This window comes from Ambystoma mexicanum, chromosome 9 (assembly GCF_040938575.1).
Source record: "Ambystoma mexicanum isolate Mex_15411 chromosome 9, UKY_AmexF1_1, whole genome shotgun sequence".
NCBI classification, from domain to species: Eukaryota; Metazoa; Chordata; class Amphibia; order Caudata; family Ambystomatidae; genus Ambystoma; species Ambystoma mexicanum.
In genome coordinates, this window is record NC_090931.1 from 895,822,312 (window position 1) to 895,842,143 (window position 19,832).

General features: G+C 49.3%; 1 protein-coding gene across 1 annotated transcript in view; it reads right to left on the reverse strand.

The window, feature by feature from the left end:
* NDUFA10 (NADH:ubiquinone oxidoreductase subunit A10) overlaps positions 1 to 2,419 on the reverse strand; it is a 468,753-nt gene extending 466,334 nt beyond the window's left edge. The window contains exon 1 of the mRNA XM_069616024.1: positions 2,210 to 2,419. Coding sequence (XP_069472125.1) covers positions 2,210 to 2,263 — 54 coding nt within the window. The 5' untranslated portion in view covers positions 2,264 to 2,419. The remainder of the gene's footprint in view (positions 1 to 2,209) is intronic.
* Between the last annotated feature and the right edge of the window lie 17,413 nt (positions 2,420 to 19,832).

Genomic DNA, 19,832 nt, shown 5'->3' on the forward strand with positions numbered 1-19,832 from the left:
CTTAAATCCTGATGGCCCCGCCCCTTTTCCTTTGTTCAGCCCTTCGCGGGCTTTTGGGCCATTAGGCCTTTGGCGCCGTTCCGCCCCTCGCCTTTTGACCCCCAGGGGAGGGTCCCAGGTCCTGGCGGCATGACCCCGCAGGGATTACCCTGTTGCCTCCTCCATCTTGAGCTGATTTTTCCGTCGTCAGCTCCATTCTCAGTGGGACAGCTCCGCCCGGGGAGATCCTTGGCCGCATGGCGGTGAATATATCAAGCAACGAGTGTGGCGCACTGCGTCTCAAATGTAGCACCCTTCTCAGATCCCAGGCCTGAAGGCGGTGAACTTCCCGAGTGGGTCACGCAATTGGCCCCTGTAGATCCTGGGCCTAGCTGATCCGGGCCCAACTGGCCGTGATTGGGAAAGGTGGAAATCGGATTTCTCACACGAGAGGCCCCGCGGTGAGATTCCGCTCTGCTGCGCATGGAACGCTGATGGGCACCGGAGCAAAAGAGAAAGCAAGGAGCTTCAAACCAGTGCTCCACGCAAGGCATGATGGAGGGTGTGTGCAAGGCCCTATAAAGACGTAATTAAATGGCCAAAAGTGAATACAACACCACTGCAGCATCGGTTGGGAAATGGCCCCGGGGCCTGTTGAAATTCCTGGGCCCATTGGTGTTGAATGTCAAAAGGAAAATAAATAAATAAATAAAAGATGGAAGAAATGAAAGGGATGGTTGCAGCTCTGGTGAGTGCTTGTGCGCCCTGCTTGGCTTGTGGCCCAGATACCCGTGTCTCCCTGCCAACCGCCCCAGATGGGGAAAGGAAGTGTAAGGAGTAGCCTGGCGTCCTGTCACCAGTACCCTGTCACTGGTGTCCCCCCCCCCAAATGTATATGGGCTAGGCCGATGTGGCCCCTAGGCCTCCCCAGGTGCGGCTTTGCCAGCCCCTTGGCTGTGGTGTGACTGTCCTGAACTAATTCTAGCGAAGGTATGAACTGGTTTACCACAACTCCACGAGTGCGTAAGATGGACACCATAGACCATCACCATGAAGGCTGGCAGCCTGCAAACCTGGACTTGCTTTACATGGCCCAGTCAATGGGCAATGTGAAGTTGTGAACATCCGTACGTGGGGAAGTGCTTTATGTGGTGCCAGGAGCTCTCATTGGTGCTGTGTAGTGGCTTTAGACCTCACTCACCCAGGTTAATAAAGGGTCCTTTGATAATGTGGTGAAACCTCCAACGTGCCACCAACCCTGAATATGGGTATATGCTAAACATGGATCTTATGAGCAACTGTCACAATGTAGAGGTCTAGTGAAGTCTGTCATTTGTTTGCTCCCTATGGAAAAGGAGCAGCGTAGTGTGTCACCCCTCCTGGGAGCATGGTATCTCCAGAGGACTTGTGCTCATGTCAGTAACCATGTGACTTCATTTCAATAAAAGGAATGAGCGGCCCACTGCTCATTAGTCTTGGAAGTAACTGACTGGTGGTCCGTGTCATTCTTACCAGCACCATGCTGGTGCTGCGTAGCTGGCTGAGAGCCTGTCCTGCAGGGCCGTCCACCAGGACAGTGCCCCTGCTGGGCAATGCTGTCCACGGCAACTCTACCTGCGTAAGCCAGCAGAGACCCTGATGGGCAACCCTACTGGGAGACGCTGGTGCCCCTACTGGGCAACACCTGCATTGTCGTGTTGGCCTGGGTGCCCATAAGCCATGGAAGAGCTTGTGTGCTCATGGGCTGGCAGGGTGCCCCCTGTCAAGGTACGTCTGCTGGGTGCCCCCAGAATGCAGCTGGGTGACCCCAGTGCAGGACATAATGAACCAAATTAAGGCTCCTCCATACATAAAATAAACGAAAGACCCACACCTGCTGCTTGCTGCCATGCCAGTACAAAACAGAAGGCCTCGGAAAAACGTGACAACTATGGGGGCCGGGTAATCTCGTTTCCTTGGGAGTTTGTGGTGACAGTCAATCGCAGTTTCAGATGGGAGAAGTAATATTACTCAATGTCTTAGGGGAAATCACTTTACAAGTCTGGAATAAGTATTTTCCATTAACTTGGACTGAATGCATTCAATGAATAATTTGATAACACTACTAAGCAAATTGCAAGTTGAAAATGGGAAGCTTTTTGACCCCATGTCATGTGTACTGAGGGGGTCACACACTGTCACTTCTAGTAGAGCTTAGTTTACATGTTTCCCTTCATTTCCTTACGCTTACCGTTCCACGTAAGGCGCATCCAGCAGATCTCAGAGCCGTTAATACAAACACCATGGTTTCTCCTTTTCCTCCCTGTCCTTCCAAAGGAGACAGGGACAACTTGCGCCGGCGCTTTACAGAGACGTCAGGCAGAACAGGGACTGCATGTCTGAGCTCCTTGGGCTACGGTGAATGAGTGCGTCAGACCTGCTCCACCGCCATCTTAGGTGTGGAAGAATTTGATTTCAGAATTACAGTGCTAGCGCAACACCACCTAGAGTGAAGCAGCAATGAGTTCATAGCTGCAGTTATAAAATATAAAATACCTTTGGGATTATCACTTTCTTATGGCGGTGACAGGCGGTGTGTTTCCTTATACACAGTGGTCGAAGTGTACGAAAAGAAGTAGTGGAACTATATCCCCTACTGGCCTGTCCCCGCGCTCCCCTCAAACCCCGCCGCCATGTGCATACTGTTTAAAGGAACGAATGTTCAGTGCAGTGTTCTGTTATGTCAAAGGTACTTGTGTGCAGTGCACTGAAAGTGCACGTTTCAACTTCTTCCTACCGTTTTATTTTAAAATGAAACTATCCCGGAATTATTTATTTTTAAAATAAAAGTATAGGAACAGTAATTTTTTTATTTTTTTAAGCAGAGGAGCATCAGAAATTTGCAGTACAAATTGAAATATGCACATTTCATTAAAATGCCTTTTCACAACCAGCCACATTGCATAGGACAAAAGGCATTCACCTTCCATAAAAATCAACATGTTAAAATGTGCACATGTAAACTCCAAGAACCAATACAAAGGTTTTCCCAGAATTTTGCAGTACCGAAATTGAACATTTCACCTTAGTTGTTTTTCATCAGGTTATTTAGTGCAGTGGTGAGTTGTCCAGCTTGCAAACCTGATGGTTGTGGTTCAATGGGGCTGGGTCCACCCTAACATGGGCAAAAAGAACGAAAGCAAAACAAACACGTGTTCGCATTGAAAGTCGGCAAAAAAGAATGAAAGGTGAAGCAAAATAAACACACGTTATTTTGCTTCACCTGCATTCTTTTTGCCAATGTGCTCGAAGCGTTACAGTCATTGCTGCAGAGACAAAGCCACACTCAGGCAGGGAGTCCAAGGCGGCGCAGTCATGCAAGCATAAAAAAAAAAGGCAATCAGTGAAAGCTGTCCCCCACCAAAATTCCTGAGATTCCAGGATCTTTCCCGGAGACCCGGAGAAATGGTTAAAATTCCTGAGTCTCAGGGAAAAATCCAGAGGTTAGGCAGGTATGCCGCTGTAACAGAGCATAAACAGGTAAATATGTTCTCAGACTTATGGAATTTGTTTTATACTGCTAAGGTCCTTGGTGTTTTAAAATAACTCAGAAATAACTTTCATATTTGTCAAACCGTTTTAAGGCAATGTTTGCCCATACATGCCCGCGGCCCACGTACATGCAAGCACATGCGAACATTCGGACACACATGGGAGCATACATGCCTACACTGCGGTGCACCTGGGAGGGAGATTTAGTGCGAGAAATCTGGAGATGTATTTTCTCCATACAAATGCATTGTCGCTAGAATTTTTTAGGTGGGACAATGTGAAAAATAGAAAATTTTTCCACTGAAAATTCAGGAGTCTCCCATCTAAATCGTGAGGGTTGGCATCTATACGGGAGGGAGATTTAGCCAGGGAAATCAGGAGACATACATTTTCCCATAGGGATGCATTGAGGCTACAATTATTTTAGGCAGGAGAACGTGAAAAATAGCAATATTTTCTACTAAAAAATCGGGAGTCCCCCACCTAAATCTGGAGAATTGACATGTATGACACACTGACCCAGGACGGTGTCAGTGCATCAATAAAAGGAGGACGTCAGCGCACAATAACATCAGACCTTCACAGGGAGCTGGGCATCGAAATGTTGAATGAAAATCTAGCAACGCTAAACAAGAATTTCTGCCAACGACTGCATCAGAACGTAAACCGACTGATCAAGAAACATGCTACGATTACAGCGTTCTTGCCAATTTGTTCACAGGCCCATTTGCTTGTGAACGCTACCCGCCACCCATCACAGCGCTGATCCAATGAAACCAACTTTACAGTGGCAAGATAACACAGACCAAGAAGCAACCCAAACCGTGAGCACACTTTCAACTAGAGGAAATGGAGTAATGAGGGTCAGTCTCTGTAACCCAAAACACCACTGACAGATCAAAAAAGTCAGCAAGATAAAGAGCGAGGTCAGGCAGAGAATCTGTGTTGATAGCTGGTAAATCGGAACTCTTGGGTTTATTAGCAGTACCAGCGCTCCTGCCATAAATGGGTGCCACACCCTTGATCTATGGTGCACAGAGATACACCTTGAATGACTGCCTGCTCTCAAGCAGCCCTGACTGATACCATCCATATCCAGAGCTCTCAGGTTTCCAATTGCCATGCGTGAGAAGGCCACCCAGTCCTGTTGATTTCCCTTTGGATTCTGAGACTTGTAGTTTTTCCTTTCCCATTTGAAAGATTGGAAAACTACAAGTCCCAGAATACCAAGCAAAAGCAGGGCTTATGGGCCTTTTTGTGCATGGCCACGAGAAACTTGAGAGCTCTGCGATATCAGTGTGCACACATTAGTCACGTGCTGCACAGATCCTAGCAGGGATAGGGTAGGACACAACAACTGAGTCCGCGTCCCTTTGCCAGACCTATCCAGGAGTTTGAAATAATGGGAGCACCATCCGCCCTCGGCCCTAAATAGCCAATGCGGGTTGAGCATAGACCTTTTCCTTGCTACCACCAGGGACTTTGATGACGATGCCTAGCAGTTGTCTATGCTCTTTTATGCTGTCATGGATGTGCATACACTTTTCAAGACTCTGACCGCTCAAAACATGTTGTATGGGACAGTGAAATATGCACTGGTAGAGTATGTCAATCCCCAAGCCTATGTTGTCTACGAGTTTTCAGCTCTGCCATGCGAGGTAAGTGTTAGAGTTGTATATGCCCCGTGGACCACCCAGTAACAGGGCGCCCATACCTGAAGAGAAGACACGGACACATCTTACTGTTACGGGCTCCCGGTGGCAACTGAGGCGCACAGGATCCCCTTTATTATCTGCGCATGAGCGACCCTCGTTATGGCTCGCGCATGCGCACGGGGTATACACCGCTCTGTAACATTCCTCCTTTTTCATAAAGAACAAACAGAGTGATAACACAAACAATCGTAAACTGCCCAACCGGGGCGCATACATTAGTGCAAAACATATAGTCAACTTAGGGGCGAAAGTGGGCCATTACTGTCCTCCCTGGGGATCAGTGTTCATTATGAAGTCGCTGAACCTGGCAGCATCTGCGACCTTCACGACTTGGGTACCTCCTGCCCTCGTCCATGGACTTGTGCGGAGAGTCGGTGGGTACCAGACTTTCTCGATCTTCGCTGTTCCCAGGCGCCGGACTGACGAGCAGAGTTGCGGGTTCACCTGCGTTAGGGTCATCCTCTGCAGACCGGATTTCGACTTTCTTGAAATAATACGAGTTCCTTGTGACCGTCGATCTGCTGCTGTCACCATTGACCTCTTGACGTGGGTTACGCCCATGGGACTGGGCTTGTATGCAAGAGATAGTTTTCCCTCCAGATGGCGGTTGCGCACCAGTACCGTATCACCCACTGCAATACTGGGCTGCTGGAGGTGCCTCCTGACATTTTCGCGTGTCCTCTGGTTATCAATGGTCCCCAGGTCGCACCCTTCCAGCTCCGGAATCAGTCCCCTGGGGAACCAATTGAAAAGGGCCTCTGCTGGGGCCACCCCGTGGATTGATGGGGAGTAGCACGGTACTCGCGGAGGAATTGATATAGGTTCCTTCATAGCTCCCCTCCTTGGCTCTGGGTGATTCTGAACACTTTGTTCAACGTGCGCATAAACCGTCAGCTTCTCCGTTGGCCCTGGGCCATAGTGGGGTCACCTTCCGGTGTGTTATCCCACACTCCTCCATGTACTGTGCAAATGGATGGCCTTGGAACGGCGGTCCATTGTCTGAGCATAGCTCTAGGGGAAAACCATGGGTGGCGAATATTCGCTCTAGCGCTTGTATGGTGTGGTCGCTGGCAGTAGACTCAACCAACTCTACCTCTGGGTACCGGGACCATTAGTTGATTACTGCCAGAAGGTTGGTGCCTCTCCCCGTGGAACCGAAGTCGGCATGTACCGTGCCCCATGGCCTGTCACTTCTCTCCATGGATTCAATACAAGGCTATCTCGCTGCCGGGCTAGCGGCTTGGCACCAGATGCAGTGTTGCACATATTCATCTACCTGATGTTCCAGATCTGGGAACCAGACTTTGGCCCTCAGACGTGCCTTGGTCTTGGCTGTGCCCTGGTGGACACTGTGGGCCAATTTCAGCCCCCTCTGTGCCATAGCGCTTGTAGGTTTTGCTGTGCGCCTTTCGCTTTTTTTTCGTGAGACATCTGCCAGCGGTAGCTTCCAGTCCCCATTGGCCATTGCTGTCCTGAAAAGCTGAAAACACTCATCTGCCTTGGATGCGTCAGCCAGTTCCATCATCGTTAACGCTATGGGCATGGCGGCTTCCACCACATGTCCGACCACTTCAGCGCAGTCTTCCCCTGCTGGCCTGTCTTGCGAGCAGCCAGCCCCAGGGTGTTGGGAAAAGGTAGTCAACAAGATTGATGTTATCCCTGATGGAGTACGGAGTGAAGCTTCAGTACCGACCAGGTTATTGGTACCTGGTCGGTACTGAAGCTTCACTCCGTACTCCATCAGGGATAACATCAATCTTTCAATCCTTGGGGGAGGTTTGGAGGATGTCCCTGTCATGATGGGGATCAGGGGTTTGTGGTCCGTTACGACCGACACCGGCTTTGCCAGGATGTATATACGGAAATGTTTGCAGCCCCACAGGATGGCTAACGCCTCCCCCTCAATCTGTGAATACCTTCAGTCAGGGCTTTGCTAGCATATGCTATTGGCCGCATTTGCCCCTTCGTGTTCAGTTGCAACAGCACCGCTCCCAACTGGGCTAGCATCAACGACCAACTCTGATTCTTTCTTGGGGTCAAAAAAAGACATGGACTATTTCCCGGTCAAAGCTTTCTTAATTGTGTCAAATGCCTTTTGCTCCCCGGCGCACCACTCCCAGGTGGCGTCATTCCTCGTGAGAGCCCTAAGCGGTTCTGAGAGGGAAGCTAGGTCCCTGATAAACCGTCCACAGTAGTTTACTATCCCCAAAACGCTTCGCACATCGGATGAGGACTCGGGGGGGGGGGCTGCTTCCCAAATGTCTTTTACTTTTTCTGGGTCCGGGGATATGCCTCCTGCATGAAACACGAACCCGAAGAACTCGATTTTGTCCTTGAAAAATGTGCATTTCTCTTGATGGAGGGTTAGCCCCAGGTCTCGGATCCTCTCCAGCGTCTTCTCGAGTCTCCTCACCTGTTCTGCCTCAGAGGACTCGTATACAAGGATGTTGTCATGATCTCTGCTTCCAAAAGATCAGGACTTGCCCGACTCCCTTGGAAGCAGACCCATAACCCCGGTTCCGAGTGCCAGCCAGTCCCAATTGGGACCTTTTGGACCCTGTCCTGGCGCCAGTGGCACCAGGCTCATAAAGATGCCCAGTCCCAGCGCTGGAAGCGCCGGGCTCATAATGCTTGGGTGGACTTACCTGCAGCAGACCATGCTGCTTACTTACCTGCCAGTTGAACCCCTGATCCTCTTCTGTTTGGGACTACTTTTCCTGTTGGGTGGGGCAGGAGCCACTCCCTAGGTTCAGAACACTGGAACTCTTCTGGAAAGCAGGAACTCTTTTCTTACCTAGGCGTGGCTGTGGAAGGAGGCACCTAAGCACTACAGGAGGCTATTTAAACCACACCCGATGGATGAATCTTGCTTTGTGTTATTCTGCATTCTCTGCAGCAGAACGCTCATCGTGTCTTCTGCTTCTGATCCTGGGCCTAAGGGAACAAAGGCTTACCAGCCTGGAATCCAGTCTTCAGCAGCACCTGTAAAGACAAAGAAAGAACAGGTTAGCACTACGGTCTTCAGTGGCAGCGCATCTCTTACCTGGTCCATCGGCTGTCACCAACGCCTCGCGCTGCATTCCGGCATCTGAAAGACAAAGGCTTACCTACTCTTCGCATGCTCCGGAGGTCTTCGCACTGCATTCCGGCATCTGAAAGACAAAAGCTTACCAGCTCTTTGCACGCTCCGGAGGCCTTCGGCGCTGCATCCCGCATCTGAAAGACAAAAGAAGGTGCGTTTAAAGACATTGGGCAACTTTATTACTCACGTGCCATTACTCCTTCCCACGCCGAATCCAGTCGGTATTCCAGCACACTTCAGCTTCTCTAAAGCTCCGAACTTGTACCTGCAAGATAAAAGGGACAGTTAGTGCGCATCGTGAAGCAGGCTACAAGCGCTTACTTACGTGCTTCCAGGCGCTTCTATTCCTCACGCGGGTTCGATCCTCAACTCTCATCAGCCCGCCATCCGCCATCGCCGGAACCCTGCAAAACAAGAGATATCATTACAAAAGACTTTTAAGACATTTGAAGTGCCCAGAACTTACCATTCGTGCAGTTAACGACGGACAGCAGTCCTCTGAGGTCAAGAGGCCTGCACCCTTATCCAGTGAAGAAACTGGTTACGGCACCCTGCCCCGAGGCAGATGGAGAGCTCGGCGTTCACTTACCTAAGGTGAGAGCGTTAACCTTTGGGGTTCTACAGGAGAAGAGAAAGGGAAGAGGAGAGAGGCACCCAATAACCCCAGTTCATTAATCCCATGTTTTCTATCTGCAGACATCTTACTCTTCGAGTCAGACATACAGTGCACAGAGGTCCAGCCCAAAGAGCCAACCGTGTGTTACACATCACCTTTGAAGATACGGCATTCACCCAGTCAAGACCGGCGCCTCTGCGGGAATCAGGTGAGCGTTACAGAACACAAAGCCTACCGCAAAACTCACACCCAGGCGCTATGGAAACATTGTATACCGACCAGCTAGTCCAGTTACTTGGGGAACTAAGAGCAGAAGTGCATGCAGCCCGTCAGGAAACGAATGCTCTAAGAAGGGAACTGATTATTTCCAAGGAGCGAACAGACGATCTCGCTAGACAATTGCTACAGTCACATGCCGGACAAACTCCGTTACCCGCATCAGGGGCAAATCTTCCTTCAACATCCTCTACGAACCCAGTGCAGATCAACCTACCTGGGAATGTACCTCTGGCTCCGCCCGAACGATTTTCTGGTGACCCAAAGAGGTTTGCAGTATTTATTAATCAGTGCCGGTTGCACTTCTTATGCCGGCCAGCAGCCTTTCCAACTGATCAAGCTAAGGTAGCTTTCGTGCTTTCGTACCTTAGTGGCAATGCAGCAGACTGGTCGATCCCTCTAGTTAATCAAGATGATCCGGTTCTCCATGATTTTCAAGCTTTTCAGCTCAGTATGGAAAAACTGTTTGCAAGACATTCACAGGGGCAGGCCTTGGACAATGAGCTCCTTTCATTGCGACAGGGTAATCAAGACCTTTTGGCTTATATTGCGTCTTTCAACAGACTGATAGTGGAAACTCGATGGCCTGAGGACAAAAGGATTACGCTGTTTTATAGAGGTCTACATGGAGAGCTCAAAGATGTGTTAGCCCAAGTAGTGAATCCCCCGCAAGACTGTTCGGACTATATTGACTTAGTCGTTCAAATTGACCACAGACTGCAGAACAGGAAGGCCGATCGTTCCAAGTTTGATGCTCGAGTATTTTCCAAACCACCAACTCCTACCAAAGGAGTAGACTCCGGGGAACCCATGCAAATAGGGGGCCTGAAAGGACCACTAACACAAAAGGAGCGGGAAAGGAGAAAACAGCTGCAATTATGCCTCTATTGTGGAAACTCTGGGCACTATCTTCGAGACTGTCCGGTGAAACCAGCCAAGAAGGCAGTAGGAGCTGCAGTTACCAGGGTCACAAACTCTGAGCAGGGAAACGACCTCGCCCGACAAGAATAGAGGTCCTCTTGCCGAGCGTTAAAACCAGTTCAGTGACCTCGCATTTCGTGATACCTATGGTCCTCATTAGCCCTGAACATCCGGATCGATTACATGCGATTGAAGCTTACGTCGACAGCGGTGCCATCGGCAATTATGTGGATCATGAAATGGTTTTGAGGATGAATCTGACTCTTTGTCCAAAGGCTGTAAAGGACGTCATTACTACGGTGGATGGTACGGAGATAGCCTCCGGACCAGTAACGCATACCACCCAAGAAGTGACGCTAGTAAGTCAAGATGGACACCATGAGAAGATTGTGTTCGATGTGATCAAGGCCCCTCAGTTCCAGATTATTCTAGGAATTCCTTGGTTAGAGAAGCACAATCCTCTGATCGATTGGCGAGCAAGAACGGTCCAGTTTCCAGAATGTGTCTCTACTTGTCACCCTCCACCTGGTGTTGCACTGGCCGCAATTTCTTCAGAGACTCCCCAGTTACCTCCCGAATACCTAGAATACCAAGATGTTTTCCGGAAGGATCAGGCTAACTCTCTACCTCCTCATAGGTCTTATGACTGCCAGATAGACCTGATACCTGGATCTACTCCTCCTTGTAGTAGAATTTATGCCCTCACCGAGCCTGAGAATCTTCACCTCCGACAATACCTGGATCAATACCTAGCGAATGGGTTTATTCGTCCTTCCAAGTCCCCTGCTTCCTCAGCTTTGTTCTTCGTTCCAAAAAAAGAAGGGGACCTTAGAACTTGTATAGATTATCGCGCCCTGAACCAGATCACCGTTAAGAATAGATATCCGTTACCTTTGATCCCTGAACTCCTGGACCAAGTCAGAAAAGCATGCATATATACAAAGCTGGATCTTAGAGGAGCCTACCACTTGGTACGAGTAAAAGAGGGCGATGAATGGAAGACGGCCTTCCGCACCAAGTATGGGCTATTTGAATATCAGGTCATGCCCTTCGGACTTTGCAATGCCCCGGCCGCCTTTCAATTTTTAATGAACGATGTCCTCAGAGAGCTCATAGATGTGTGTGTTGTTGTTTACATTGACGACATCCTCGTTTATTCTTCATCGGAAACTGAACATCGGAAACACGTGAAAATGGTCCTCGAGAGATTGCGTCAACACAAACTTTTCGCTAAGTTGGAAAAATGTGTTTTCAACGTGACTGAAGTTGAATTCTTGGGATTCATATTATCACCTAGCGGAGTGCGTATGGATTCAAAGAAGGTCGATGCAATTCTCAAATGGCCATCGCCATCCTCCGTAAAAGGTGTTCAAAGCATGTTAGGCTTCCCTAACTTTTACCGCAGGTTTATCCCCGAATTCTCTCGAATAGTCCAGCCCATCACCGCCTTGTTAAAGAAAAACAAACGTTTTGAATGGTCTACCGAGGCGGAACAAGCTTTCCAGAATTTGAAGACTAGATTTATCTCTGCACCGATCTTAAAACATCCTCGCCCAGAACTCCCCTACATCGTTGAAACTGATGCTTCGAGCCTTGCCATGGGGGCAGTTCTATCACAAAAGGACCCAGTAACCAATCAGTTGCATCCCGTGGCATTTTGGTCCCGCAAATTCTCGCCTCCTGAAATCAATTACACTATTACTGATAAGGAACTTCTAGCTATCAAGTCCGCCTTTAAGGCTTGGCGGCATTATCTTCTGGGGGCCCGACACACTGTTACTGTGATTACAGATCACCGAAACCTGCAATATTTGAAAACCGCAAAAACTCAATCCTCTAGGCAACTCCGTTGGGCACTATTCTTTGCCGAGTTTGACTTCATAATTACCTATCGACCTGGTACAAAAAACGGTAAAACTGAGGCCCTTTCTCGGATGGGAGTGGAAGAACATTTGATCAATCCTAAACCTGTACCTATCATTCCCGAACAAAGAATTCTAGGTGTAATCGCCACACAATCCATAGAGGAAGTTAAGGATAAAGCCAGGCTACTGGTAACTCCAGCAGACATACAGAATTGGCATCTGCAGGGAAAGGACTCTACGGTGAAGGACAACCTATTATATTTCCAAGAACGGTTATACCTGCCCAGCACAGATTTACAGAAAAAGGTAATCTCTTATTATCACGATTCTTTAATGGAAGGACATCCCGGTATGACCAAGACCTCGGAAAAGATCAAGCGCTACTTCTGGTGGCCGTCTTGGAAAAAAGATATCAGAGACTTTATAATGTCCTGTGGAGTATGCGCCTAAAACAAGAGTCAAAAGGAAAAACCAGCCGGCCTCTTACGCCCTATTGACATCCCGCCTCGCCCTTGGCATACGCTTTCTATGGACTTCATCACCGATCTACCTCCACGCTCCGGATACAATACGATCCTAGTAATCGTGGACCTATTCTCCAAGATGGCGCATTTCATTCCACTCAAAGGCTTACCAACAGCAGCAACTCTGGCCCGAGAATTTCTCGAAAACATCGTCCGACTGCACGGTTTTCCTTCAGTTCTAATTTCGGATCGAGGTAGTCAATTTATTTCTCATTTTTGGCAAAGTTGCTGTCGGTCGGCTCAAATTGATGTGAGACTTTCGACCAGCCACCACCCTCAAACCGACGGACAAACCGAGAGGACCAATCAAACTCTGGAACAGTGTTTGCGCTGCATGCTACAACAAACTGAAAAAACTTGGAAAGATATCCTTTGGATAGCCGAATATGCCTACAATACCTCTGTCCACTCGGGAACTGGGAAGACCCCGTTTTTTCTTTTATACGGTAGTCACCCTCGAACCTCGGAGTTGGATCCACTCCAAGATCTTGGAACACCAGCAGTAGACCACCTGCATTCTACAATCACCCAAGCCTTTAAGGAAGCCGTTTCTCACCTTCAAAGGGCTAAAGAACAATACAAGAAAGGAGCAGACCAACATCGGAAGGAAGCCCCCCAATATCAAGTAGGAGATCAAGTCTGGTTATCCACCAAATATCTACCTCTAAAAGGACCACGCACATTCAACCCAAGATACCTTGGTCCTTATTCCATCACTACCATAGTAAATCCAGTAGCGGTCAAGTTGGACTTGCCCCCTCACATGAAGATACATCCGGTCTTCCACTTCTCTCTATTAAAACCCGTGCAACCTCAAACCCGACTAACTACATCTCCAAAACCTATTCTAGTTGATGGAGAACTCGAGTTTGAAGTCAAAAGCATCCTGGATTCCAAGATCTCCAAATCTAAACTATTTTACCTGATTGACTGGAAAGGCTATGGTCCCCAAGAAAGATCCTGGGAACCTGCAGAATATGTCCACGCGCCTCGTCTAATCAAAAGATTTCATCGAACATTTCCTAACAAGCCCAAACCCCCCGGAGAAGCCCGGTTTGGGAGGGGCCTTGAGGGGGGGTGCTGTCATGATCTCTGCTTCCAAAAGATCAGGACTTGCCCGACTCCCTTGGAAGCAGACCCATAACCCCGGTTCCGAGTACCAGCCAGTCCCAATTGGGACCTTTTGGACCCTGTCCTGGCGCCAGTGGCACCAGGCTCATAAAGATGCCCAGTCCCAGCGCTGGAAGCGCCGGGCTCATAATGCTTGGGTGGACTTACCTGCAGCAGACCATGCTGCTTACTTACCTGCCAGTTGAACCCCTGATCCTCTTCTGTTTGGGACTACTTTTCCTGTTGGGTGGGGCAGGAGCCACTCCCTAGGTTCAGAACACTGGAACTCTTCTGGAAAGCAGGAACTCTTTTCTTACCTAGGCGTGGCTGTGGAAGGAGACACCTAAGCACTACAGGAGGCTATTTCAACCACACCCGATGGATGAATCTTGCTTTGTGTTATTCTGCATTCTCTGCAGCAGAACGCTCATCGTGTCTTCTGCTTCTGATCCTGGGCCTAAGGGAACAAAGGCTTACCATCCTGGAATCCAGTCTTCAGCAGCACCTGTAAAGACAAAGAAAGAACAGGTTAGCACTACGGTCTTCAGTGGCAGCGCATCTCTTACCTGGTCCATCGGCTGTCACCAACGCCTCGCACTGCATTCCGGCATCTGAAAGACAAAGGCTTACCTACTCTTCGCATGCTCCGGAGGTCTTCGCACTGCATTCCGGCATCTGAAAGACAAAAGCTTACCAGCTCTTTGCACGCTCCGGAGGCCTTCGGCGCTGCATCCCGCATCTGAAAGACAAAAGAAGGTGCGTTTAAAGACATTGGGCAACTTTATTACTCACGTGCCATTACTCCTTCCCACGCCGAATCCAGTCGGTATTCCAGCACACTTCAGCTTCTCTAAAGCTCCGAACTTGTACCTGCAAGATAAAAGGGACAGTTAGTGCGCATCGTGAAGCAGGCTACAAGCGCTTACTTACGTGCTTCCAGGCGCTTCTATTCCTCACGCGGGTTCGATCCTCAACTCTCATCAGCCCGCCATCCGCCATCGCCGGAACCCTGCAAAACAAGAGATATCATTACAAAAGACTTTTAAGACATTTGAAGTGCCCAGAACTTACCATTCGTGCAGTTAACGACGGACAGCAGTCCTCTGAGGTCAAGAGGCCTGCACCCTTATCCAGTGAGGAAACTGGTTACGGCACCCTGCCCCGAGGCAGATGGAGAGCTCAGCGTTCACTTACCTAAGGTGAGGGCGTTAACCTTTGGGGTTCTACAGGAGAAGAGAAAGGGAAGAGGAGAGAGGCACCCAATAACCCCAGTTCATTAATCCCATGTTTTCTATCTGCAGACATCTTACTCTTCGAGTCAGACATACAGTGCACAGAGGTCCAGCCCAAAGAGCCAACCGTGTGTTACACATCACCTTTGAAGATACGGCATTCACCCAGTCAAGACCGGCGCCTCTGCGGGAATCAGGTGAGCGTTACAGATGTCGTCACTCAGATTCAGCACCCCCTTGAGACCCGCAAGGGCACCTCTGATTACGTCTTGAAATACTTCGGCAGCCGAAGAGATTCCGAAACTCAGCCTCCTGTATTGGTAGAGACCATCGTGGATGGTGAAGGTGGTTATGTATCGGGAGTCGGGTATAGCTCGAGCTGGTGGTACCCCGAGCGAAGGTCCAGTTTCAAAAATATCTTGGCACCCTGGTGCTCTCCTACCTCAGTGTTGGCGTTAGATGACGCTCCTGCTTGATGGCCATGTTGGACAGGCACATGTCCACGCAGCTGCACACTGCCCCGGGTTGTTTGGGTTTGGATGCCACGACTATTGGAGACACCCACAGGGTGGGACCTTCCACCCTCTCTATTATGTCCATATCAATGAGATTTTGCAGTTCTTGTTCCACCTGCGCCCTTAGGTGAAATGGGATCCGGCAGTGTTTTAGCGCGGTTGGTCTCACCGACTCATCAATGTGCAAGCGGATAGGTTCTCCCCGCAGTTTACCTACACCTTTGAATAAATCGGCATACTGTTCTGTGATGTTGTGAACATCGGACTGATATACCGACAGGGCGACGTGTACTATATTCAGAGCTTCAGACGCCGAGCATCTCAGCAGAGATGGCAAACTGACTTCTGTCACAAAAAATGTGGCTTTGATGGAGTGTTAGCCGTGGGTGACTAAACTGACGTGGGGAACACTCCTTGCAGGGGAAGGGGTTGATTGCCCCCAAAGGAGTATGTCTTGGTCTTGGTTTCATCGAGCACCGGTGGACCTGGTAGCGCCACATAATGTCTAGCGGCCATTACACACACAGATGCTCCCTTGTCTATCAGCACTGGGGTGGGGGTTTCCCTGATTTCCACCACACAGGTGGGTTGTTGTCAGTTTCTGGAGCCAAAGTCAATGTTCGAGATGAAGAAGACCTCTTCATCCTTCTCTTCCTCCTCAGCTAGTTCAAGATTTTGCATCCCTTGCTCAATAGCAGCCACACTCTTTTGTTTTCGCGGGCCACTGTTGCCGGCCCGGGCCGGCCCTCATGAGATGGCCACTGGGGTGGCTGCCCTGCATACTCTAGCAAAGTGTCCAGTCGAACCTCAGTGCCTGCACACCCTCAATTTTGCTGGACAATCATTGGCGTCTGGAAGGTCCTAACTGCAATACTGACATAGTTGGGGCAGGTCGGGCTTCTGAGAGGATTCTGGTCTCCTTTGGGCCCATCGCGGTCTCTGGGGTGCATTTGATGTGGGGTGCCCAATGGCGCAAGCCTCCTCACCTTTCCCCGGATTGACTGCTGCGTCCATTTTCGCTCCTCTGCTCTCTGCCGTTCATACTCTCTGCCCATGTCCAGAATCTGTGCTAGGGTTAGTCCTGGTTCTCGGAGCACCTGGCATCTGAGATTCCCAGAGTTGCACCTCTGGCTGAGTTGGTTCTGCACCATCCCCTCCTCATTCTCCCACTGACACGTGCTGGCCAGATGTCGTAGCCTCCCGCAGAAATGATCCAGCGTCTCATCCCCCAACTGTCTCTCGCTGCACATTACAAACCTGTCAAAGTCCTGTTTGACCACAGGCAGGGAGTGTTCCTTGAGGGCGTTTCTGACTTCCACGTACGTGGTTGCTGGAGAGTTCAGTGATTCACATATGCAATGTACTTCGGATCCGGCCGCATACAACAGAGTCGCTACCTTGGCATCGTCCTCCGTCTCTCCAGTGGCTCTGAAGTACATTTCTAACTTTTTGACCCATAAAAGCCATTTGGGTCCCAGTTTAGATGGAGGACCAGACATGTCAAACTCAGGCATGGGCGCCAATGTACCTTGTTGTCTCTGAATGGGTTGAACCTGCGTTCCGGCGTCTTCCTGGTCTCCCATGGCTTCAGACCGCACAGGCACCCCTCTCCTTCCAGAGGCCGCAAGTCAGCACCAACCGTGTAGTTGTCAGATCCTGAATCTATGAGGCAGGCCCACCCAACAGCATACTGGATTAGGCCGATGGCACCAAAAAAAATGACCCCCGATGAGGGAATGCTGTCCAGCAGATCCACTATGGTGGGGATGAGTAGAGGATCTGCAGCTCCTTCTCCAGGCTGAAAGTGCTGTGCAGATTACATGTGTGCAAAATCTGCATAAGAAACCACAGCCATTTGTGTTGAAACAGCTGTGGTGTGTCCAGAAATTGTTCATGACGGCGTACAAGCACCCCGTGAGGGGCCGCTACCATCAGATCTCAAAATGGCGGCCCGGGCGTGCCTTGTAGGTAACGGCGTCCAGTGAGCGCCGAGAAAATTTCACGAAGATCAAATAGCATTATCTAAATATTCTCGCACCCCACTCCGGCCCGTCCTCGTCCCCAATGTTAGAGTTGTATATGCCCCGTGGACCTCCGAGTAACATGCCCCCCGTACCTGAAGAGAAGACACGGACACGTCTTACTGGTACCGGCTCCCAGCGGCAACTGAGGCGCACAGGCTCCCCTTTATTATCTGAGCATGCGCGACCCTCGTTATGGCTCGTGCATGCGCGACCCTCGTTATGGCTTGCGCATGCGCACGGGTTATACCCCACTCCGTAACAGCAAGCAGCTTATGAACCTATAGTCACGTTTTCAAACACAGCTGCAACATCTGTCCTCCACATGCACCCTTGTGAATGAGACAGATGAGGTGCATGTATTTAAAGTAGTTTCTCCAACAAACTGTGCAGGCAGATTCTACGTGACTCTGGCTTGCCACTACAATGCATTCTGCAACTGGGCCACTTTCATCAACTAACCGAAGTTGGGGTGGAGAAGATGAAAGCAGCGTTCCAAAAGTGGTGCGTCAAGAAGCACACCCCCTCGCAAAAAGCCAGCCACTGAAAGGCATGGAACACAGTGGCGACAATGTGCACAGATGCAAAGAGGGTACCCCACCACTGAAACCGGCCAATTGTGTCACTATTGGGGTGGGGTTTTTATCCTCACAGAGGCCAGTGTCTGGCACCGGGTGTGGAATGCTCAAAGTGTGGCAGGCTCAATCATTTTGCAAAGGTGTACTGCGCCGGCACGTTCATACCCGCCACAAGTCCAAACCACCTGGCACACATCCTTGTACGACTGGTGGTCTTGATGCAACTATCTACCCTGACGCCTTGGAAGACGAACGCGCAGTGTTCATGATATCCACCCTGGTTTCCAAGCCTGGAAGATGCTGCCATCCCTGATGCAGATTAATCATAGAAGGAACGTCAATGCCCATCATTGACAGAGGCACTTAGGTTGATGTCATGAGCAGTACTGACCCAAAGATCTCCTGCCAGGGACGTCATCCCCCTTGCCTTTGCGAGCCACGCGCTGACCTCTCCTGAATACAGGTACTCTCGGATCCAAAAATCCACCTTTGTTAGCTACGTTAAACAAGGCTTCGCTATAAACGCCCCAGCCAAATATATTATTAACTTCAGACATTTTAGGATGAGAAGATTCATCCTTCAACTCAAAGTGGAACAACTACCTACTTGATCTCGGTTGGGTGCCTGGCAGGGCATTCCCAAACAGGAAAGATTATGTACATTTTGCTGTTTGGAGACATCTTTGAACTAGCTGTCCTAAATTGCTCGAAATTTACAACAACGGATATGGTGGTTTTAAGGGAATTGTTAATACATGAGAAGACCAATCGTGGGCATATATTTACTCAGTAGAAAATGTGCATCTAAACTGTAATTTATATTATCTGTGGCAACTTTTGACGATGAATTGAATGCTTGGTTTTAGGAACCTTTTAACTGTTGAATTATATATGTAACGTTTTAGCCAACGGGATTTTTAACATTTAGTTTGAAGTTGAATTAATTACTATGATATTTTGTATAGCCTACTAAGATAAATGTCTTCTTCTATATGTGTATAAATGTAGTGATTAAGGTTTGATTTTAAACCACAAACACTTCAATACAAAATAAAAAAAACTCTCAGATCGCGAAGGAAGCTATTGCTGTGGTGTGGAGCTGTAACCATTTTGACTTGTATCTCTATGGCTGGCCCTTCAATGCCCTCCTGATCACCAACTACTCATTCCTATTTCAACAGCTCCTCCTACGACACCCACACTGGATAAATAAATGAGCTCACCAATTACAAAAGTTTACTTATTGAGTACAGCCAGGATAATGGCATTCTGCAGACTTCCTTTCACTTCACTGTGCACTGCAAAAGCCAGTGAGGCTCACGCATTTGCACACCTCACTGGGCTTTTGAACATAGTGGCTGAGAGGAATGTCCCACCAGGCACTACTCCTGGAGGAAATAACGTCAGCGAAACTCTGTGTGCCTCTGCACCACTAAAGAGGCATTATGTACAGCGCAGTGGAATGGTTTCTTAAAAACGTTGAAGCATCACACTGAAACCGCATAACAATGCCTCTCAAGTATGTTTCATTGCAACGATTATCTATATCAGAAAGAGTCCTGCTAAGGGGGGGTCAGTGATCCCGGCATTGCTAACAGACAGAGTGGTAAACCTATCCCATGCCAATCGCTAACGCGTGTGTAAGACAAAATCCGGCTTCCAGCAAAAGGTGTGGTTCCAAGGGCTGCAGCAAGCAGTGGATGCATCCCTTTCTAGGCAATGGGAAAGCACCCATCAGATCTATATGCAGAAAGGAAAAGCCCTGGGAGAATGTCGACGCAGACTTTGGGTCACTATCTAACGGCAGCACACGTTAGTGGTGGTGGATGGGTTTTCCCATTGTTCAGAGGTTGAGATTGTCAGTTCC